Source organism: Lathamus discolor, chromosome 9, assembly GCF_037157495.1.
Source record: "Lathamus discolor isolate bLatDis1 chromosome 9, bLatDis1.hap1, whole genome shotgun sequence".
NCBI lineage: Eukaryota > Metazoa > Chordata > Aves > Psittaciformes > Psittacidae > Lathamus > Lathamus discolor.
In genome coordinates, this window is record NC_088892.1 from 5,698,681 (window position 1) to 5,721,714 (window position 23,034).

Below are 23,034 nucleotides of genomic sequence, written 5' to 3' on the forward strand. Positions count from 1 at the left end.
TACAGGGCAGTGTTGCATTCAAAGGAGAAATGGGTATTCCAGGTGATCCAGGATTACCAGGTCTACCTGGAGACAAAGGACTTCCTGGCCCTCCTGGGTTTGGTCCACAAGGTTTACCTGGTGAAAAGGGCATCCAAGGTGTATCAGGCCGTCCAGGGCCTCCTGGGGTTCCTGGTGAGTTGGTCTCTCTGAGCTGTTGAACAAACTCTGTAAAATCAAATTTTGTCCTTTTGCTCCAGATAGTTCTCAGAACATAGTGCTGCTTTTAAGCTTTTACCAAAGGTGTTGTAAGATCTTGTATTTATAAGCTTCCTTACTGAGGGTCATCACAGAATCATGAAGCAAGCAAAATTTGTGCTATATTACTATAGGCATATGAGTCATCCTTGTGCTTCTCCTTCTTGATTGACTACAGTGAAAATGCATTGTAACTGCCATCTGGCTTATGCTTAATAATACTGCAACTACAATAGATTTCTAAAACAAAGGTTTGCTCTGAACGAGTTTGCTTTTGTTACTCGTCAACTACTCAGATCCTGATCAAGTTGTGCTGGTGTCAGCTATGGAGAATACTACTCACATGACAGTACCTAGGAGCAAACTAGAAGAAATAACATTTCAAGAAAACTGTCTTAACATTAAATAGTGCTTCTAAGCCTGTAAGTTCCATATGGGGCTCAGGGGTGGATAGCCTGTTGGGTAAAGCATTGCTGGTGTTGGTTCTTTGTCAGCTTAGGACGTATCTAACATCTTTTTCTGCTCAAAATAAAACAGACAAGAAACTTCTCCTGAGTGATACATATTGCTTCTTTTTGGTGTTAGGTCCAAAAGGTGACCCTGGTCAGACTATTACAGAACCAGGAGTACCTGGCCCCCCTGGTCCTCCAGGAAGAAGTGGTGACCCAGGTCTTCCAGGTAAAGCAACACCTAGATATCCAGGGAGTTCAAAGAGCTTTTTATTGTGATTCTTGATAACTATGTTGATTTTCTTCTTTAACAGGAGATCCTGGTCAGCCAGGTCAGCGTGGCTTATCAGGCATCCCAGGCGCAAAAGGAGAGCCAGGTATTCCTGGCATTGGCCTTCCAGGTCCACCAGGCCCAAAAGGTATGTTTACACTCATGTTGCTGTACTGCACTGGCTGGAAGAGGGAACACAGGGATGTGTCTCTTCACTTTTTCGTAGTGAGTTGATTTCTGGTTTTAGAATCCTTAAAAAAAATGTTTGTCTTTGATTTATACATCCTTATAATAGTTTTAGAAATAGGAGGAAAAATCCTGCTGAGCTCTTACTCCTCTGTTCACTGTACTGCTCCTTCACATTTACACTTTTCAGTAAACCAAGGACGCAAAAGAAAATGGATAAAACTTTGGTATATGATGAATGTCTGAGCTTGGGTTGATAAATGATCTCCAGATGCTGTCTCAAGATGTTAATGGTTCTGATGTGAACTGCTTGTAATTCCTGTTAGGGTACACAGCATGGAGAGCGCTCCCCTCTGCGAGGAGTCCCAGAGATCCTCTGTTTCAAAGACTGTATGCCCAAAAGTTGTTTCAGCCAAACATACCCCTCAAATATGCTTGAGCAGAGCCTCTTTTCAGCTACTGCTTTTCATGGGCCCTAAGCATTTCTGGAAGAGTTGTTCTAATGCTCTCTGATGTCCTCTCCTCTGCTGCCATAACCTCCATGTCATACCTAGGTTTCCCAGGGACTCCTGGCCCCCCCGGAGCTCCAGGAGCTCCAGGTCGCCCTGGTCTAGATGGACCTCCTGGACCACCTGGTTTCCCAGGACAGAAGGTTTGTGTTTGCTTGTTTCATATAAAACTTCGTTTTCTTAGAGGTTCTTCTGTGTCAGTAGGAAGCTGGTGGGGGGAGGATTTCACCTCTTGTCAGGTTCTCATGGTGGGGAAGTCACATTCTCTACTTGAGGTTTGAGTGAGGGTAGTAAAAAAGAAATAGAACTCTAAAATGATGGGCATTTTTGCTTTGCTTTTGATGTTTATAGGAGAGGCTAAACTTAGAAAACCCCTTTTTAAAAGATTTCTTTTTGTTACAGGGGGATCGTGGATTTGGACTCCCAGGACCACCTGGACCCCCAGGGCTACCAGGCACAAAAGGAGTTCAAGGACCTAAAGGTGATCCTGGCTTCCCAGGAAACCCTGGTCTCCCAGGACGGGCAGGTTTTGATGGAACTCCAGGGCCCAAAGGTATGGAGAACTCTCCCCTTTCCTGTTCCCTGCTGAAGTTTAAAAAACATACATGTGCTGGGGGTCCTATGGCAGTCAAATACCAGCAGTGCTGACCTTAGAGCAATTACTACAGGGTCCAACACCAAGTCAGACATACCTGTGTAAATGAAGCTTGTGTTCTCAAAAGGCAAGCAAGCAAGGGAATAAATATGAACCTGTGGGTCAGTATTTGAAAGTCTGTATTCTGAAGAACAGACCATGTTAGTGTGGGGGTAACACCTTTTCAGTAGAATAATTGTCATTTAGATGTGCTGTGCTTCTACATGCAGAGGGTTAGCAGTTCATGAGTTCCTGTTGTTGATACTTGTCTGTATTTAACTGTGGAGCATGCCTGGTTTGCTAGAGAGCATCTGTTGGGTTTGATGGGGGTTACGATGCAATAACATGTCTCTGTGTAGCCTTGACATGTAAACTGCATGCATTCCACACAGAGTGAGGACAAATCACTGGCTTTCAGATATAGCATCTGAAGTGTGTTTTTCCTGTGTCAGATCCATATTTGTTTGCATGCAAGGATGAGATTTCAAGTACAATATGCAGGCACTCTACTTCTGCAAGCAAGCATTTCTGGACTGAGTTCACTATTTAACTAAAAAGGAGTATTCTTTTAGGTGACCCTGGACCAAGTGGACCACCAGGACTCCCAGGCCCACCAGGCATCCCTGGCATTGGTGGTCAAGGTCCACCTGGATCTCCAGGACCTCCAGGTCCTGTTGGTCCCCCAGGTAAAACTCACTTGAATTGTACCCTTATGTTATTTCTGTCGTACACCAAGCAGGTACACAGGACACTGAAGGTCCCACTGAACAGATAGGCAAGGAAATGTAAGAGACTTCACATCTATCAGCTTGGCTGGTTTGCCAGTCAAGTGGGCATAACCTGGTACATCTGTTTTTTTACTGAAATCAGAAATGGAATTACATTCAGGCCTGGCATTTGCACAACTTGGAGAGGTTTTAAGGATGAAAAAGCCCACTTTGGGAAGACTTGAAGCCTTGGCAGAAACTCTAGAAAGTGTTGTGCACAGACAGCGACTCTGTGAAGGAGTTTATTGCAGTACTCTTGAGGACAAGACGGAAGGGAGCACAATGTCACTGAAGGGGTTTTGCGGTTACAGAAGAGAGGGAAAGCCGTCTTCAGCTGCCTGTGCTGTGCAGTCTGCTGTACAAGGCTACTTGTCCTCCCTCTGCTTGTATGGTAACTGCAAAATGAAGGAAGGAGTTCGGGTTTTCCTGAAGTGGCTAGATACCTGGGTTTTTTTTTCCCCAAATGGAAGCTGAACCACAATTTAACTTAGTGTGGAAAGCAAGAAAACATGAGTATTCCAAACTAGCTGGTTCATTGTTTTGTAGAGCAGAAAATGTTCTCCGGGCAGTGACATGATACTGCTTTAACAAAAGCCTGTCAGAAAGAGTTGTACACATAAGCACATAAGCCATGTTGCCATAAGGACATCTGGAAAAGAGCTCTTACAGAAAACTCTAAGTTCTGGGGTTCCTGATTCCCTCACACACTTTTTTCTTCAAAACCAACAAGTTCTATGAGTCCTGGTAAGTTTAAAGTAGATTGACAAAGTAGAATCTAAGGGTAGTGAGAATTAGAGTATGTCTCTGAAGGGAGCTTGTCTGTCTCTTGTCTAAAATACCGGGTGACTGATGAAGGCAACTTGTTCCATCTCTGTGCACAAAGGATACATGTACGTGCATGCACATCGTTCTATTCACAAGGTTTGCTCAGGGAAATTCCTTTTCCCCCACATTCAGTGAATGGGCTTGCTGTGCACCAACTCCTGATGTTACAGACTTGTGGCAGTCACCACAGTAGGAACATTCTCTGTGGACTTAGCATGCCTGCTGCTGAACACTTCAAACCCCATCGGGTTCCCACCATTCCTGTATGACTGTTTATGCTGCATGTTTGTGAGCCATACGTTTTGAATGTGTTTGTATGCCAGCACCAGGATTGGCATTGTTCACAATCACAATGCATGCAGAAAGATTCACGGCCAACTGTAAGGCCATGGGTCACAGATTGGTTGATCAGATTCAGTTCTTTATGAACTGTGAGCTGAGATTCACCAAAGTGCTTAACATGCAGGTAGGCAAGCACTAGGGTAAGTAGGCCATGGAGTTTGAATTCTACTCGCATACATAAAGTGTGGGTCATGTTAAAGCATATTTTTTCACAAGTTTCCCAGTGAGGGAAAGGAAGGTGCATTCACTGCACCAGCAAGCCTTGAATGTGTCTGGTATTAAGAGCTAAGGACAGAAGGGTCTGGACAAGGTGCACAGGAGTTCTCTAAGCAAGCAGGTGGGTCCTCTGCCTGGTTTACTGTGTCACTGTACAGTCCTGAACCTATGGCTGCACTTAAGGCTGAGCTGAAACAGAAGGCTACATCAGTGTGTGTTTGGGGTGAAGGGGTGGGTTGCACTGATATGGGTTTGAATGTTTCATCCAATGCATGTTCTTTTGTCTTCGTGTAACAGCTTTTCTGGTTTTAGTAAGAATTTGATTTCATGTGATTGCTGATTTATCCCAAAATACCAATCCTGACAAATGCACAACTATTACTAGAGTTGATTGGAAGTGCTTGTGTTTTCACTGCTCTTGTCTGTACTGACTAATCATTGTGGCTACTAACAGCATAGCGGCTCTGGAATCTAGTGCATCACTAAAGGTCCTGCTTGAGAAGTCCATGTTACTTCCCTTGGCACTGCTGTTTCTGGTTTGTGCAGAATGCCTACATTCCCATCTTCCATTCCTTGTTCGTTTTACTAGCCTGTTTTGATTCTGATCCTTTGCGCAATGTGGAGTATCTGGGACTGTTCTTCAGATTTTGTGGAAAATTCTTGGAAGGGTTTCCCTGCTCAGAATTTCCTTTCTCCGCACCACCATTTCTTCAAATAGTTTGCAGTAACTCAACGTTCTTCTTTTTTTTTAAGCAACAAATGACTTCAGAACTGCTTGTGTTGTCTGTACTGCTCTAATTATGATATGGTTGCCTTTTTGAGAACCAGAAATTCAATTAGAATTCCGTTTTTTGTAAGGAACACTTCAGAAAAAGCTTGTTCCCGGTTCAAGAATACTGGACAAGGAGAGGGGGAAGATAATTCTATTTTTTAAATATACCATGAAATATCTCACTGAGTTTCTTGTTTCTGCATACAATGGTGGCTGCACTTTGACAAAGACCTCCAGCTTTCCTTGCAGCCTGGTTTCTCTTGACTGCACTAGTGTTGTTCTTTGTGCTTAGGTCTGTTTTCAGTGACTTTAGTGTAGATTTTTTTTCTTTGTTCTAACTGTATGTGCTTTATTTTGTTTCCTAACTTAACGACTGTTACAACTCCTTACTGCTACCTGTCTCAACTTCCTGATGAGCTCTAACTCGTTGGCTTTTGAACCCCAGGTTCCCCAGGTACTGTGGTCTCTTTACCAAAGCCTTTTCTTAACTTCAGATTTAAGAATAATCCTTTTTTGTCAGCTACATTTCCAGAATGAGCGTCTTCACTGGTACAATGCACTGGAGGGAAACAAGCTGTCTGCTTGCTGCAGCGATGCCTCAAGCTCAGTATCGTTAGCGTTGAACAATCTTAAGCATATTTTGACAGTTTATGTTTTTCATTCACGGCAATGTAATGCAACGCAGATTTTGCCATCCTTCAAAAATACACAGCTGACGTTAACTTAGAATGTAATAAAATGGAATCATTGATGGAAATATAATTGTAAGAATCTCAATACTGAGCGATAAAATACAAACCAGCCTAATCGACCTTGGCTTTTTGGTTTATTAATCAGACTTAACAGGTTGACAAAGTGAGTTGTTGTTTTGCTTTTGTAATTTTTTTAATTGCGTTTGCTGTATCTTGGTAAAATTTTAGGAATACCTTTTTTTCAGAACATGGCCTTTTAATACCTGCAAGCATTAAAAATTAAATGGCTTTAGAAGAATTGCAGGGGTTTCATCAGCGTTAGGAAAGGACCCCAGATAAAATTTAGCTATTCCTACCATACTATGTCCAGAGATGCACACAGATCTCAGCTTTGCCTTACCTTGTGCTAAAAGGTTGTGTCTTAACACCACTGTCTAGGGTTGCAGGGCGTTCCAGGGGAGAAAGGGGATCCAGGTCCTCCAGGCTTCGACGTTCCTGGTCCTCCAGGTGACCGAGGAACCCCAGGATATCCAGGACCCCCTGGTCTCCCAGGGCCTCAGGGTTCACCTGGACCACCTGGCCGGGATGGAATACCTGGATTTCCAGGTAAGTTCACGTTTACCTATGGACAAACACCAAACTGTAGTTACAGGTGGATGCTCTTTATGCTCTGCCATGCCAGCTTAATGAGCTTTGGTGTTTATCCTACCCATTTAAAGTTGAATACAGGTAGCTGTTAACATCTCATACTTAAAAAATAAATGTCGCGGAATTTGTTGCATTAAAATCTTTGTAATCTCTCCACTCCTCCCTGTAACTTGCTTCAAATGTTTTCTATGTTATTTTGTTTCATAATTGTCAACCATGACTTTGATCATCGTCACTGTGACACTTTCCTAATCTATAGTGTGAATTTTTTTCCTAGTCACTGCTACAGTTTGGAAATAGAATTTGTTTAAATGAAGTGATTGCAAGTACTAACAATTGGATTCAACACAGTTTTAAATACTAGCTCCTTTACTCTGTGTGTTAGACTGTTAAGATAGTCTTGTTTCACCCTCTGGAAGAGAAATACCAAAAGTGAATTTTGCGAATCTTTGTCTATGGATAGAGGGGGCAATACAAAAGACTGCAAGCAGTGCACACCTGATTGTCTTTCTGGCTTTCAATAAATTCAAGTTTGCTTTCAAACAAGTAGTGAGGTTTCAAAGCAGGGAACTCAACTTACCGGTGGTAGGAATACGCTTCCTGCCATAAAGAACAGCACACTGCAAATTTTCTTCCCAGGACTTAACTGTGGAAAATACCCCACAGTTTTCAAGCGTCATTTTATCCAACTTAGATCTATACAAGAACTGAGTGCTTGCAATTCCCTTAAAACAGGCTTTATATCATGTGCTGGTTAATAAATACCCTAGAGATGCAGGGAACTAAAAGTTAAGTACTGATAGGTGTTGAGTTTTTGTTCCGAATGACAATGGTGATTCAATGCATTTAGGTGCCAAAGGGGAGATGGGCGTCATGGGAGCCCCTGGTCCTCCAGGGCCTCCAGGAACTCCTGGAAGAAATGGCCTGCCTGGGTTGAAAGGTAATGCTTGTTTTATGTGCCCCTGAAGAGAATGCAGACTGCTGTTTTCCATGTCCTGTGTGGAAAGGGGCTTTCTAATACTAACATCTAGATCTTCATTGCTGGGATCTGCCTAGATTATCTTCTTTTGCCAGTGCTGATACTCAGAATTGCTTTGCAGTTCTAAGCCATAGCATTGTCACTCTTTTTTTAATTGATGTCATGAAACGTTAGGTAATTTAAAACATTGCCTTTGCACTGATGGCATTAAAGTAGGGCAATATTTCTGAAGCCTGTTGTAAAGTCTGCTTTAAGCAATAGAAAGAAGAAAATCAGTAGCTTTGGATTATGGAGTCCTCCAGAATGAGCTCTGTAAGTATCACAGAGGAACTGTTCAGTCTGCGTTTTCCCAACTTGCTTGTTGAGATTCATTTTGAAAGAGTTTGGTAGAAATAAAAGCCCCTCACTGCCCAGAACAAGGAGGCAAGTGAATCCAAAGCTGCTACTGCTGTTGCGACTCCTCTGTGCTGGTGGTACAGTGTGGTGGAGCTCTTGGGAGCTCTCTTGGTGTGGGTCATACAGACAACTGCTTCTTCTGAGCTGGACTGGCCAGATACAGGCAACCCCATGCAGTCCACTCACTCGGCTTTGTTCCAAGGCTTAAGATGCTCTGGCAACCCTTGAATAAACTGACTGATCATTAAGTGAATTCCAACTGCATTCATAAGTCCTGAACTCCCAACATCAGAAAAACCATTACAAATGTAGTAGCCTACCTCAAGGACTGTATTTTTTCCCTTTTGTTGTCTGTACCTACTGTAGGCAATAATGGATTACCTGGTCCGCCAGGGCCTCCTGGACCAGTAGGACAGAAAGGCATCAAAGGTGAAGCAGGCCTGCCAGGTCCACCTGGAAAAGTTGATCCAAAACAGCTAGGAGCAAAAGGAGAAAAAGGCGAGCCAGGTGTTCCAGGTACAGAACTTTGCATGTGGGTCTGGGGAGGCGGTTTGCCTCTACACATAACAGTGACCTGTAACTGAATCCATTACAGTTCATTCTTTCTTACAGAAAACTTAGATTCAGAATATAGAGGTGACTTAAGGTTCTTATTTTGGGTGCTTTTTTTCAATGGTTCTATGACCAAGTTACTCTGTGCGTTAGTTTGCAATGTCTTGCTCATCAACTGTTACTTTTATTTGGCATATAGCAATACTGTAATAGCACGAAGGTGCTTTCAGCAGGATTGCAACTCGGTCTTCTAGGTGCTATTCCTAAGCATGATGAGACCATTGTCATGGCTGCTGTGCCAGCTGCATTCCTGCTGTCTCAAAGTCCCTTGGGCTTTTGCCTTGTAAGATGGAATTGCACAGGTCATCTGCTCATCCATCACGTCCAGATTCTACCTTTGGGTATCTGTAATCTTACCCTCCCCTGAGCTAAATGTCATCTTTCTGTGTGTTTCTACTTGGGAAGCTGGCAGCCTGGAAGGTTCCCTCGGTTCACTCCAGTCTGCTTCTCCCTCACTTGCTGGCTTCCTTCTCATCCCTCATCAAGGGTTCTGATGTCTCCTTTGACCTCTAATTTAGTCTTGAGAAGAGTAAAAATATTCTACCCTAGAGAGCAGAGAATGCCTTTCTCTAATGTTGGCCCAGCCCTTATTGTGCTAATTTATCTTTTGTATTCATTTCTGGGGAGCCTATGTTGGGTACTAGAACACTTCCCTTCTTCCCCTCCCCTTAAGTAAGTTCTATACAGGTAGATTTAACCCTACTAGCAGAGCAGCACAAAGTTATTGTCTGGGATAATAACCACACAGAGTATGTCAAACTCTGCTAAAATACATGCATTACTTTTTATATCAGTTCCAAAGTGCTAATTGTGTGGCAATGGCATTAAATGCATGCAAATAATCTGGATGAATATAGAGTTTAGCATGGGGTGTGCTTACCCAGAAACAGTTGCTTCTGAATGAAGTATCTTTGCATTAGTCATAAAGTTACTTTTTCCTCTACTTACTTATGTTGTTCCTGTTCTGTAGTAATTTTAAACTTTCCAGAAGCAATATTATGTATTCCTTGACACTTTTCTTTGCCAAACTAGGGGTAATTATATTTACTGAAGAAAAATCCCTATTTGTTTTTTTATTCACCTATAGCTGCATTTCTTAAAGGATGATCTCTTAAAGCAAAAGAAAACATACAGTAATAGTAATAATAATAAAATGTATCTTTGTCCTTTGAGGTATTCCTGGTTTATCAGGACAGAAAGGTTATCAGGGTCTCCCGGGTGACCCAGGCCCACCAGGACTTAGTGGCCCTCCGGGTGTGCCAGGATTGCCAGGTGAGTAAACAGGGCCTCAGATGGACAGTTTGATGTGTAAACATTTGCATGTGTTTTTATCACATGGGATTGGGATGTTAATCCGTGTATCTAAGCAAAGCCTAGGGATTTACACTTCAATCCGCAGTATACTTTTGGGACATTTAAGTGCATCATCCAAGCAGCATCCTTTGAGCTCTTTGCTTCTGAAAGACCCAAGAGCAGTTTTAAGCTGATCCCACTGAAGATTAGGAATGCTGTTAGGATGAATGGAAAAGTGCTTGCTGCTTGAGCACCCAACATGACTGCAGGATCTGCCAATACGACTTGTCTGTCTCTCTTGTTTATTTCTTATATTGTTAGTCATTATACTCATACTTTGCAAATGGCCAAGTGAATGTACTGCAAGGTCTGGCTGAGTGTCACAACTTAGTTTTAAAGAACTGCAAGGATCAAGAAAACTAATTCTGTTTTGCGCTACTTCTTCCTACAGCTGTAACAATTTACCTGAAATCTTGAATCTTTATTCACTATGTCTAATGTAGGCCTTGCTCTAAATGTCTTGTTGGGCTTGGGGAATTTTATTAACCTTCCAGGGCTCAAACTAGTTTGAGCATTGTAGGTCACATATAATTCTGTGACAGAAGCTATGAATACCTGTTGCAGATGAGAAGGAGATAATGTGTTCATTCTGCAGAACAACTCGGGAGAGACCAAAAAACACCAATATTAAATTGTTTCAGATGGTTACTAAATCCTGGATTGAGGTTTGACCTATTTCATTTAACTAATCTTCAAAACAAGAAGTTGCCCCAGTCAACTCTTGGCTCAGAACAAACTAAAGACGTTTGATATTTCATTGCAAATGGATGTGAAAAAGCATGTCAGAGCAGTATGAGGCCTAAAGAAACTCCAAAACCGTTGCCTTTGTAATTGGGTGACAAGCATATTTGTATGAGAACCCATGAATATCGAAAACTTTTAATTGTTGCCATCAATTAACTAAACCCACAACTTTCCTAGGCATCAAAGGAGACACGGGGCTTCCTGGGCCACCAGGACCAGCAGGACCTCCGGGGTTAAAAGGTGCCATGGGAGAGATGGGCCTGCCAGGTTAGTTTCTGTGCTTGTGTTTTACTTCGTTTTGGCTAGTGTTTTTGTTTTACATAGCACAAAGATGGATCTGCTGTGTGCAGTATCTAAGAAGATATTTAAAGTGTATGCAGATGAGGAATACATAAAGCCCTACATACATATTTGTTGAAACAGGGCTTAAGAAACAGGAAATGCCCATTAAAACAGAAAATACAAATAATGGATATATTGTAAATACATACTATTTTAAAGCACTTAGGGATGTCGAAACAGAATGGTCTACATTTTGTAACTTCCATATTTCTCTGGTTTCCCAGATCATATTCTGTGAAAGTTCAGAAAAAAAGATCATTCTATAAACCCCCTTTTAGACATCAGGCACAAGCAAACGGGGAAGGAGGCAGTGAAGGCTGTTATTTAGAAAGATTGCTGGAACAAAAATTCCAGCTTCTGAGGATTCTAATATTAAATTGTGCCTTGATAGGACAGAGATTTGTGTGAATGAACAATAAAAAAGAAAGCTTAGAAATGTCATGCAAAAAGCCATGAAGGATCTGTAGATCATTGTTTTAGCTTCTTTTTCAAACTAAAACCACATTAGGTATTCAAAGCCAGCCACTCGATTTGTCCGTCCTTTCTACTTCAGTTGCTCTCATTTGAGTGATTTCTCTAAACCACTGCAGAAGTTTCCTTTGTATTTATAAAACTTGTATTTTCTCTTCTGGACAGGTCCCCCAGGAATTAAAGGCAGCCAAGGAATAGCAGGACGTCCAGGGCAGCCTGGGCCTGCAGGATTTCCTGGATTGAAAGGGGAGAAAGGGGACCCTGGTGTTTCAGGCATCGGTATTCCTGGTCTTCCTGGACCAAAGGTACATTTACAAAGTTCTTCAATAGAAAATTCTGTTGAGGAAATTACATTGTGTTGATTGGTTGTTGGTTGGGGGTTCTTTTTTTCAGCTCTAACTTGGTATATATTACCTATAACTGTAAATGTGTGTATAAATACGTTAGTAACAAGCAGGGTTGACTATGGTTTGTTCTTTTCAGATGGGAGCAAATAGTTGTAATTTTAAAGGTGAAAGTATTTCTATATCATTTAATCTGGTTAAAGGAGAAGATTTACCAGACCTTTCAAGTTGGGCTCAGTTAGTGGCCTAGTCCACACTGTGACACCCTCTGCCATATTGGGATTGAGCAGGGATTTATACAATCAATATCATTGTTCCCATGTCTAATTATATAGTCAAGTCTCAAAAAAAAAATGAAGACTCTATGCATATGAGAGCAAATTGCCAGTTCTATATCAGGAATTCTGCTGCTAAAATGGTCTGTATAAAACACTTGCACTAACGTTTACCTGTATCATTCTTTCTGTCACCCACAAGGAAGTGACAAAGACCTACAGGCAATTCAGCAGCCTTCACTGGTGCTTTACAATTGATGTGGAGCAGCAATTAATTCAGCAGAAACATTGCAGGAATAAAGCACTGCACATTTCTTTTTGAATTCTGCATTGTCATGGGGTAAAAATCTCCCATCTCTTCTGCAAGAAAAGAGAACGCTTTTTTCTTTCGCGTAATTTCTTCAGTGTTCTGGGGAAAGCTGTGACACTGTACACAAAATCGTGGGGAAAAGTGTTAAAGTCTTTACAATTGCTATTTCCAATGAAATCTTTACAATGCTATTTCCAAATATTACAATTTTCTGTGAGATGGTTAACATTGACTGGATGGAAGGAGGAGTGTACACAATATAATGGTGCCTTTTCATGATGGTGAGACTGGGAGCATACAAGAAGGGCTTACCCATCTTACAAAGACTGGGTTCTTACTTCTGCTTCATGTTTTCTAGGGTGATCTTGGTTTGCCTGGATACCCAGGTAGTCCAGGCAGTAAAGGTGTAGCTGGAAGTCCTGGTTTGCCTGGATTTCCAGGCAGCCCAGGTGCAAAAGGAGAACCAGGCCTTCCTGGATTCCCAGGTAATTCTGAACAGGATCTTCTTACTTTCCCTCTTGCTTGTATTGGTATATACATCTGAACACAGTGGGTGATTGGTGCAGCTTCTTTCAAAGTTTCTAGCAATCTGCTGCAAAGCTTCGTGCTGTTGGAATTGTCTCTGCAAAAGTAAGTCTGTGAATGCATCCCTGAAGAGTGTCGGCTCTGAGGGGATGTGGCAGTTGTGCTAGCTAATGCTGCCCACGCACACCAGTCAGACTGTCACCTCCTCTGACCCTCACAATAGCTATGTTTGGCTTCATATTTTTTCCTCATGAATCAATAAAGAAGTGTCATCAGGAAAACTGGGCATTTTAATAGCATGCATTGCCAAAAAATATGTTCTAAGGAGAAATCTCTTTCTGAAACATAACGAAATTAAGTTTTGCATTCTTCTGTAGGAAAATATTAATAGAGATTGTTTATGGGTGTATGTCAATTCTTTCAGTTTAAAGAAACAAGGTTTTTACCTATGCTGCATTCGCAGCAGTAAAGGCTGTTCTACGAGCATGCTTGAGCTACTTTCATGTATGAAGTTAGGGAATTTATAACAGTGTAGTCATGGCAGCAGGAAGCTTAGAACAGAACAAAACCTGGCCACAGACTGACATTTGTTACCCTCTGCTTCATGTCATGCCTGAAAGATTGTGAACAGTCGAAGCGGTGTATTGAGATACTACTTTGGTCAGGTTCAGATGCTGTTCAGAACAGACATACTGCAATGGATCAGTTGCTATTCCTACCTCCCACTCGGTTCATGCTGAAGGGGTGACAATCTGGTTTAAATTCCAACTAAGACCACTTTTATTAAGATTCTTTTTTGGGAAAAGACGACTAGGGAAGGACTATCCAGCAACAATTCATAATGCTTTAACTTGTTGTCAAGCAGAAGAATGGTTATTTCCTAGCAAACTCACTGTGTCCTTAGCCACGGGCACGCACAATTAAGAAGACAGAGTCTTGAGAGTAGCAGTAAGGACAGTTGTGCTACTGTGTTCTGTTTCGGTGTGTTCTTTGCTTTATAATTCATCTCCTTAATCAACTGTAAATCTGCAAGATGAACGTAAACACAGTATCCTGATACAAATGGCTCGTTTGTTACTCAGGACATCTCAGACTGTAGCATTTCGAGATCTGCTGAAAAGCCAGTTTCGTGCCTAATTTGATTGAAATGCCCATACTTCACAGGAACGCCAGGAATTCCAGGACCAAAAGGTATTGAGGGGCCTCCAGGTAATCCTGGCCTGCCTGGACCACCTGGGCCAGTAGGTGAGCATGAACAGTGCAGCAAAGATCATCTGCTTCTGTGAAAAACACATGAAGCCACCTCCTTTCTTCTTATCTCTTTTAACACCTATATATATATGGATGCTCAGACACCATTGCACACAGTTCACTGAAAAGCAAAGTCTGATTTCTCTCTTGATGACTTGTATCTGCTGTGATAGTCAAATCATTAGCTATTGAAACAAGAAGTTAACTGTTCCAGTATTTACCAGCTTACTCCAGTGGTCTAACCTGCTTTTACAGGAGTAAAATTCTAACTTCTCCTAAAGGGAAGCATTATATTATTTTCAGCAAACACTAACTACTCAAAAGCATAAAAAAAGGCATAAAAGCCTTTTCTAAATTGTCTGGGGGGAGAGAAAGGTTTTAATTTTAAGATTACACTGCTGTGGATTTGTTATTACATTGTCACACTTCACACTCAGATGGGGAAGGTGGGGAGGTTGGGAGTTTCTACTGCATTACTGTGCTAATGTGTTCTATCCCCCTCTTAGGTGATACTGGTCGTCCTGGCCCTCCCGGTCCTTCAGGGGAGAAGGGACAGCCTGGTCGAGATGGTATCCCTGGACCAGCTGGTCAGAAGGGTGAACCAGGTTGTGTATCCTTCCTGTTGGTTTTCTCCTTGTCACTCTGCGTTGTGATGTCCTACTTTCTCTATTCTGTTTTTCCTGTACTGTCCATACACCTTCAAGCTGCTCCTGTGGTTCCCAGCTGCTGAGTGGTTCACAAAGGTTGCTGCCAATGAAGCACAGGGCAGGAATTCAGTCAGCTCTTAGATTTTTATTACCTGACTTCAACACCAGCCCCTGTTCTTGGATTCCACTTGGAATAGATAACCAGTGTAATGTCTGCCTTAAAGATAAAACCCCAACTAAAAATGGAAATGCATGAACTCACAAAATCTGAAAGAGCATTGTGAAAATATTTATTTAGAGGCGCGTTTTGTAGCAAAACCTCCAACTTTGATGCAGACTGGTGAGTGAATGAGAATGCTGGTGACTACCAGGAATCAAGAATTCAGGGAATCAGAGATTTAGGTGAACTGCAAACTTCATCATTCTCAGCCTCATATTCCTATTCCTGGAGACTTGAAGCTAAATGCTCATTATTAACTTCATCTGTTTCTTTTCAGGTCTACCGGGTTTTGGGCGCCCAGGACCTCCAGGACTCCCAGGATTGTCAGGTAAAGGCTGAATGTAAAATACATCTATACACCAAAAAAAGGACACGTTGGATGTTCTGCAACAAACAAATGCCATAGCAACAACCAAAATAACTTTTTCTTGGTTCTCAGCAGACCGTTTTCAATTAACCACAGTAATAAACACACTCATTACTGACTGCTGAACTTTCTAACTTAGCAATTATGCAGACAGAATGAATCCACACAGGATAATAGTCAACTGCATTTGTGTGGAACTTTGCTGATCTGTCTCAGTAAGTAAGACATTCATACAACAGATGACAAGTGAAGCTGCTTTGAAAGTATAGTTGCTTGCTGTGTTTTCAAAAGCAGCATCACAAGCTGAGCTGTATTACTTTCCAGTACCATGAAAGCTCTGAAATTCCTCAAGCTTATTGGAAAATTTGTAAGTATGTCTTAACTTTCAGCAGTGTCTCAAAACAATGAAGTCTTCATATTAACGATTTCTTCATATAAAGCATTGCTTGTAGGCTTACGCACTCAGAGGATGTTCATGAATTGCAGCATCGCTGAGTAGTCAAGCGAGACTTAGACATTTTATCTCGATGTGCTATAGCACTTCTTCCTGCAAGAATTCTTAGCCCTAACTCTTTCCTGAATGTTTTGGCCAGACTTGCCCGTTCTGCGGGAGAGAGAAATGGCTCTGCTCGTTGACATTTGAGCTTTTTTGCCTATTAATTTGTAATAGTATTTCATAAACATAGGTCTTTGGTTTTACAGGGCAAAAAGGAGAACTGGGGTTACCTGGTCCACCAGGGCCCCCTGGACTTCCAGGTCTGAAAGGAGAACCAGGTTTCCAGGGATTCCCTGGTCTACAGGGCCCACCAGGTCCACCAGGATTACCAGGGCCACCTCTGGAAGGCCCTAAAGGTAGCCCTGGCCCGCCAGGTGTTCCGGGACGGCCAGGTAAGAGCGGGATCCATACCTACCAACATCTGCCAATACTTTCACATTTTGCTGGTAGGTTATCAGCCTTCAAACTTCGCCAGTTTATTTGGATGAGTAAGTTCAAGCCTCATGGCGTAGGTCTTAATGTTTGTGGGCAGCCAGAGGATTTTTGTTGCCAAAAGTAGCTATCCGAAAATAAGCCAGCCTCAGTTTCCATTCATGTCTGATACCTGGCAGCAAAACCCTAACGCGTTGGTAACCGGGAGATCCTCCGCATGCTGTCACAGTAATCATCTAGCGCGCACGATACCGACTCCTGAGCACCTGATACCTTTGCAGTGTTGTCCCGTGATCAGCAAATGCCATCGCGCACAAAAACCCCAAAGTAACAAACCCCATTATTGTAAGAGTCCTGACAATCAAATTCCTGCTAGCATCACAGCATGACCAAATTGGATAGCTGCCTCTTCATCTGCGTGTCATGTAACATAAGTCATTGCTCCATTGTGTCATGTGGCTCCCACGGACTCAGTGCACCATCATGCCGTGTTCATCTTTCCATTCCATGTTTGCATTTTGGTCCTGCACCAACTAATCCTGGGAATGAAAGAAAGCACTATTCTGAGTTAACGTTGCTGAGCAGCTCCCTGGCGTGGATTAGAGTTTGATTTCTGTTTTGTGTCATGGAATGCTTATTTGCATTTAGATACTGCTGAGGCAGCAGGAGGAGGAATGAAGGGATAGGAGATGGTGGGATGCTGGGCTTGGGCTTTGTAATTTAACTGTGCCCAAATAAAGCCCTAAGACATCCTAGATGTCAAGATCTTTCAAAGGCAATTTTCTGTACGTAGAGTGATACAGCAACTAAAATTCTGGCACAGGAAGCTGATTGGCCCATAAGAGTTGGGGCTTTCATTTTGAAAGATTCTGATACAGAGAATATCTCCAAGCTCCTAAAACAAAGCTAATCTGCTCCTGATGTATAATAGAACTGAGATTCTATGCCCTGCTCTAGCATTGGTGTTTTTATGAAGCTTCTCATCCGGTTCACACTTCCCTGTATAAATCAGGTGCTTACTGACTAATCAGCTGGAGACATAGAGGAATGGTGGGACTCATTTTGTGCTGTTTTGTGAGCATTGACAGGAGAAGCAACCAGTGAGGTTCTGCTCAGCCATGTTCTCTCGCTGCCTCTTTCTCTTTCTCTCTCTTATTTCCATTTTTGTTGCATGCAATGTATAAAGCGAAGCATTTGTTTTGCTCAGTTATGTGTGAACTAATGTGGGTAAACCAAACTATTACTGCAGTTCTGGTACCATCAGCACTCCAGCCTTTTGTTTCAAACAATAACACAGTCTATTGTTGGAATGCTGAGTTTGTAACATTCTAACATAAGGCAGTGAGTCATAAAAGCAGCTGTGTGGCTGTGAAATTGCCCTCCTTCTAGGGACATGAATGAAACCAGAAGCCGTATGTGTACGCTGTTTGTTGTTGGCTTCTGGGTATCTTCTAAGATTAGTAAAAGTGAGGAGGGCAAGCATGACTTCAACAATGACTTCGGTTGAGCTGCCTCTAAAACAAGCATTGATAAATGGGGTTGGGATGGGTTTATTAATTAATTATAAAATTAAGCCAATTTCCAGGGTAACACAATATCACTGTTACTCTACATGTCTGTTTTCATTGCTATGAATAATAATAGTTTGGTGGTTTGCATACTCTATGTAAAGGAATATTGAGCTAAATCTATAAAGAAGGGTTTAGTTGAATATGTTAGCTTGTTGATATGTCTAACAATTTTGATGTTTTTCCCCTTGTTCTAATGATGACCCTGGTGAACTCTGATCCCCTACTCCCAGGTCCCTCAGGTTAGCCCCTTAACTCCAAAATAATAACTTTGCATGAAAATGAATGTATATATACTTTAGTAGTGTCTAAATGTAGATATGCTGAGTCATTTTTCAGACATGCCATGTAATCTCTGGTAGAAAAGAAAAGCTCAGAGTTGGCTTTCAGGTTCTTCCTCCGTGGTGGTGTAGGACTGACATGGAAGGACTTAATCTTGTTCTCCCCATGTGTGTCCAAATTTGCAAGGCTTTCCTAAGGTGTCCCCAGCTGTGAAGCTTGTTTTAGCATATTTATTCTGAGCACAGCTGAAAACAATAAATACTGTTTTCCATCCTGTTTAGAAAAGCAGCTTGTGCTGTCCTGCCATGCCTTTGCTGTGCAGTTGTGTTTTGCAGCTTGGGCAAGTGACAGTACTCATTTTTGTAACAGCTACTGCTGTTGATTTTGGACATTCTCAAGTGACTTAAATAAATTAGATGCTTCTTTTATACCAACACTCTCTAGGAAAATTTATATAGAGTAACAGTGATGCTTTACATTCCTAACTTGGAGCATTGTAGCTTTCCTGTGCAGAGAAATCCTTATTTCCATTGTTTTGCTTCACCAGTACATTTAGAGGAAATGAGGAAAACTCTTTCTTTAATGTTTCTTTAATGAAAACGAAGCATTACAGCCCTCCCCTCCCTTGTGATAAGACAGTGGAATAGGATTGGTAAGGACATGGTCATTGTTACAAGCTTATCGTAATTATTGCACATCAGCATGTAACATGAGCCAGCTCTTGGGAAGGTTTTAAACATCTGTGTCTAGATTGAAAATGACTTGGTATATCTATTTTATAATAATGACGGGTTTAGGTTTTGCTATGATGACTTTCAGGAATCACGGAGTGGTTTGGGTTGGAAGGGACCTCAAAGCTCCTCCAGTCCCAACCGCTGCCATGGGCAGGGACCCCTTCCACTGGAGCAGCTTGCTCCAAGCCCCTGTGTCCAACCTGGCCTTGAGCACTGCCAGGGATGGGGCAGCCACAGCTTCTCTGGGCACCCTGTGCCAGCGCCTCAGCACCCTCACAGGGAAGAGCTATCATGAGAATTCATAGTACGTTTCAGTTTTTGGTTTGCTGTCCTAAGCACTGTGAGGCAGCGAATGAGGGAGCCCCAGATGGTTGACTCCAGGCTTTGTGCAGTCATGTAAAAAATGAATATGGCTTTATCTTTTAATTAAACTGTGGCCGCACAACCAGCAACCACTCTTTCAGGGAGGGCTACCACCATGGGTATGCTGAGAGGAACCCTGCAGTCACTTCATGTGTTGTTCCCCTCTGTGATTGTGCTCAACCAGACTGCAATGATCACCAAGTGTAGGACAGATTTATAAATCATAGCAAAACCTACCTAACAGTGAAATATAGTTTTTAAGTTCTTAACAGTAACAATTAAATGTCCATGTCATTATTTTTAACAACTGTATTACAGTTGGTATTTAAAGTAATTTACCAAATATGTAAGTGAATTGAGGTAAACCTGACCTGTATTTATTGTAGTTTTTAGCTGCAGATTGCATGGTGATATGTGGATGTATTTAAATCATTTCACTGACATGAAAGACCAAGTTGCTTATAGCATTTGCAGCCCTTTTCATTCACATCTGTCCTCCTCACCGGTTTGAAGAGGGTATAAGCCTGCTTTTCAGTCCTAGAATTGTATTCACTGACAGTTGAGGCTCATACCCAATTACTGGTGAGAAGTGCTTGTGTTAACCCACTTTCCTTCTGCCCAAAGCAGAATTGTGCTCAGGAGTAAGCTGCCATTCACCATTTATCTGCGTATTTGCCAAGCCCCAGGCTCTGTGATGTTGAATATTGTCAGTGAAATGGTTACAAACCCCACTGTGAGTAGGACTAACCACAAAGGCCTCAGCTGTAATGTTAAAGCAATAACACATTCTTTAGTAAAGCTTGAAGTTTGTTGTTAAATGAAGAGTCAAATTAGCCTTAGTAGAGCCTAGTCACCAGAATAACTTGTATCTGAAAATACACGTTGTTGTATATTCATGTATGGTTTTATGCATGCATGTGGATTATATTGTAAATACAAAATATGCTGGTGAAATGGGTTGTTGTGTAGTGTATATGCTGTCATCTGTACTATTTCTAACTAGTAATCTTGTTTTGTACTGTGTGATGTCTGACCCTTCTAACATCGATCATTGGGCTTTGGTGAACTCTGATCCTTCCAGGTCCTCCAGGTTAGACTCTTAACTCGGGCAATTTGTTTTACTGCGTTGCACTTGATGTGAGAGAAATGGATGTTTTGCTGTAATGCTGGGTTATCTTGTTAAGGACTGTGGTTACGCTGCAGTTCCTATGTGTTTGATCAGCATGCCTCACATGGTAACCCGGTAGTAGTTTTGCATGTGTACGGTACTAGGCCAATATAAAAGAGCAAAATGAAGACAAAAACTCCTTGCATGATGGGGTGTTTTCTGTAGCTGGAACTGCTACAGGGTATGTGTGAAATGTGCTACAAAATCGCTGTTGATTTAAAAAGAACAATTTTGGAAGGAATTAATCCTCAGATTTGCATGCAGAAATACAGCTCATCAAATTCAACCACTGAGTATAGACTGTCAGGATGCCAAAGGAGATGTTAAATTATTCTAGGTTGCAGCAGCATTGAAAATACAGCACACTGATAAAGGTATTAGATTTGTTGTACTATAGGGGAGAATGTCATGGCACTGTCCTGCAGAGAGATCCTTTTGTTAATCCAGTTATGAGATCTAACTTATAGAACTTTATCAGCTGTTGCTGCACTTGCTTCCTGTTTGTTTTGCCACAAATTCATATTGGTTACCTTCTGTTTAGATGGTTGGAATAAAGTGGGGGTCTCATCTGTCAGTTCTCCAAATACCCGAACTTCTTTTAAACCCACTGCTTTGGATTAATGTGCCTGTAGCAAAGGTGAAGTATTTAAAGACCAGCCCAGCTCCTCTATTGGATTTACACAGTGTAATTCTACTAAGGACAGACAAATCAGTTGGAGGGAGAGTCATAAGGAAGTTTCTGCACCTCCGATTGTTATTTAGGCAAGGCAGAATGATGGGCTGTCAGCAGACGGCACATACCAGCTTCTCCAAAGGCATGTCAGATTCTAACAGCAAAAAAGCAGCAATTTTACATTGTTGAGATTGGCTTTCAAAAGGAATTCAGTCTATTAAGGTAACACCTAAGAGATGGTGAATGTGATGCAGGTCATCAGGGGGGATATATTTGTACCATCTTATTTTGGGGTTCTCGGCTCCTCCTAAAGGCACCAATCTGGTCAATGGTAAACTTCTATCGCAGGTGAGTTGCAGTGCCTTCTGGAAAGATCTGCTTCCCTTCATCAGCTAGATAAGGAGCCTGGGTTCCCGATTTGGGTAGTGCAAATAATCCCTCTATTTGTTTTCCTGTTAGTTTATCCTGAATTCAGAAGTGTTGCTGGGAAGTCAAGCCAAAATACCTTTATTTAGGTTTTTTTATGCTGAAGGCACAACCATGTGGAGGATGTTTGATATGTACTGATATACCTGTATTTGTTCTGCAATGTTAAGGTCCACCAGGCCCAGAAGGTCCACGAGGGCCACCAGGCAGTGGAGGACTTAAAGGAGAAAAAGGGAATCCAGGTCAACCTGGCCCCCCTGGCCTGACTGGTCACAAGGGAGATCAAGGACCACCTGGACGCCAGGTAGGACAAGGCGTGGAGTTCTCCCCCTAGTTTAGTTTTAGATGCAATAGAAATTGAACATATTTGGGTGGCAAATGCCGTTTATTGTAGTACAATAAAAGCTAAATTGTGGTAGCTAACACCCTGTCTTGTAGTAAGAATGTATCTGAGTGGGATGTCCCCATTATATTCCCGTGGGAGCTGGAGCTGTCAGTGCACACTCCAGTCACAGCATTCTCTGACAGCACCCAGTGCAGTGAGCAGAATGCATGGCCTCAGCCCTTCAGAGCATGAGTTGACAGACCCAAAGTGTGCTTATTTGTCCCCCAGCCACCTTTTCTGTTTATCTGAGACTGCTGAGGAGATGAGTGAATAACGTGAAGCTGTTCTGTTCAGGGGGATCCTGGTCGTCCAGGTCTGAATGGAATGAAGGGTGACCCAGGGGTTCCAGGCGTTCCAGGATTCCCAGGTATTTAACTGGCATTTCAAGTGAAAACCTCCGGACACAGTAACAGCCCCTCAGGGAGGGAAGAAGCCTGATTTTGGCCACTCCTGCAGCAGTCTGTAAGACAGCATGTTCTTTCACTGTGTAACTGTGTGGATTTGATGTTTCAGGTATGAAGGGTCCCACTGGACCTGCAGGACCCGCTGGCCTCACAGGCAGTCAAGGACTGCCAGGCCCACCAGGTAGGTGTCATGTGTAGCTTTACTGTTTGTCGCTTTTGCTCCCTGACAGCAGAGTTTGTTACCCAGATGTAGGACTGAGTCAGTCTCAGCCCGCAATGAACACAGTTAAGTGAGCAAGGGCTTAAACACAATCCCAGGCTGTACTTTTTTAGCCCTATGAGTAATCCTGCCATATTTTGTACTCTATATCCAGCCGACATGGATTAACACCTGCAAAAGGTGTCTTTGGAGGGGGGTAAGTGATGGGGGTGATGTCACCCAGAGCACTTTCTTGCTTTGTATATATACACTTTGCATTGATAAAGCTCTTGGCATCACACTTTGCAATCAAGAATGACAGAAACTGTTTCTGATGCTCTCTTCCACCTTGGTTTAGCTAACACCGAGCTGCTTTCTCTCAGGTCCACCAGGTTTACCAGGCACCATTGGACGAAGCATTGTTGTCAAAGGTGACCCAGGCCCCCCGGGTCCTCCAGGACAGCCTGGGTCAAAAGGGCCACCCGGATTGCCAGGGCCACAGGGACTGCCAGGTATGATC

General features: G+C 42.4%; 1 protein-coding gene across 3 annotated transcripts in view; it reads left to right on the forward strand.

The window, feature by feature from the left end:
- COL4A5 (collagen type IV alpha 5 chain) overlaps positions 1–23,034 on the forward strand; it is a 78,361-nt gene that overhangs the window by 47,980 nt on the left and 7,347 nt on the right. Inside the window, exons 25-46 of one of the 3 annotated variants that reach the window (XR_010614978.1) lie at positions 6–174; positions 823–915; positions 1,001–1,105; positions 1,698–1,795; positions 2,055–2,205; positions 2,859–2,972; positions 6,339–6,506; positions 7,399–7,488; positions 8,290–8,439; positions 9,709–9,807; positions 10,810–10,899; positions 11,611–11,750; positions 12,733–12,859; positions 14,064–14,144; positions 14,657–14,755; positions 15,295–15,345; positions 16,087–16,272; positions 21,697–21,830; positions 22,206–22,278; positions 22,425–22,496; positions 22,898–22,938; positions 22,983–23,026. Coding sequence is in view for 1 of the 3 variants with exons in the window: in XM_065690000.1 (XP_065546072.1) it covers positions 6–174; positions 823–915; positions 1,001–1,105; positions 1,698–1,795; positions 2,055–2,205; positions 2,859–2,972; positions 6,339–6,506; positions 7,399–7,488; positions 8,290–8,439; positions 9,709–9,807; positions 10,810–10,899; positions 11,611–11,750; positions 12,733–12,859; positions 14,064–14,144; positions 14,657–14,755; positions 15,295–15,345; positions 16,087–16,272; positions 21,697–21,830; positions 22,206–22,278; positions 22,425–22,496; positions 22,898–23,026 (2,419 nt within the window). In the remaining 2 variants the exon portion in view is untranslated. Of the gene's footprint in view, positions 1–5; positions 175–822; positions 916–1,000; positions 1,106–1,697; positions 1,796–2,054; positions 2,206–2,858; positions 2,973–6,338; positions 6,507–7,398; positions 7,489–8,289; positions 8,440–9,708; positions 9,808–10,809; positions 10,900–11,610; positions 11,751–12,732; positions 12,860–14,063; positions 14,145–14,656; positions 14,756–15,294; positions 15,346–16,086; positions 16,273–18,113; positions 20,350–21,696; positions 21,831–22,205; positions 22,279–22,424; positions 22,497–22,897; positions 23,027–23,034 lie in introns of those variants that run through there. The other 2 variants (XM_065690000.1, XR_010614979.1) reach the window with 2 other exon arrangements.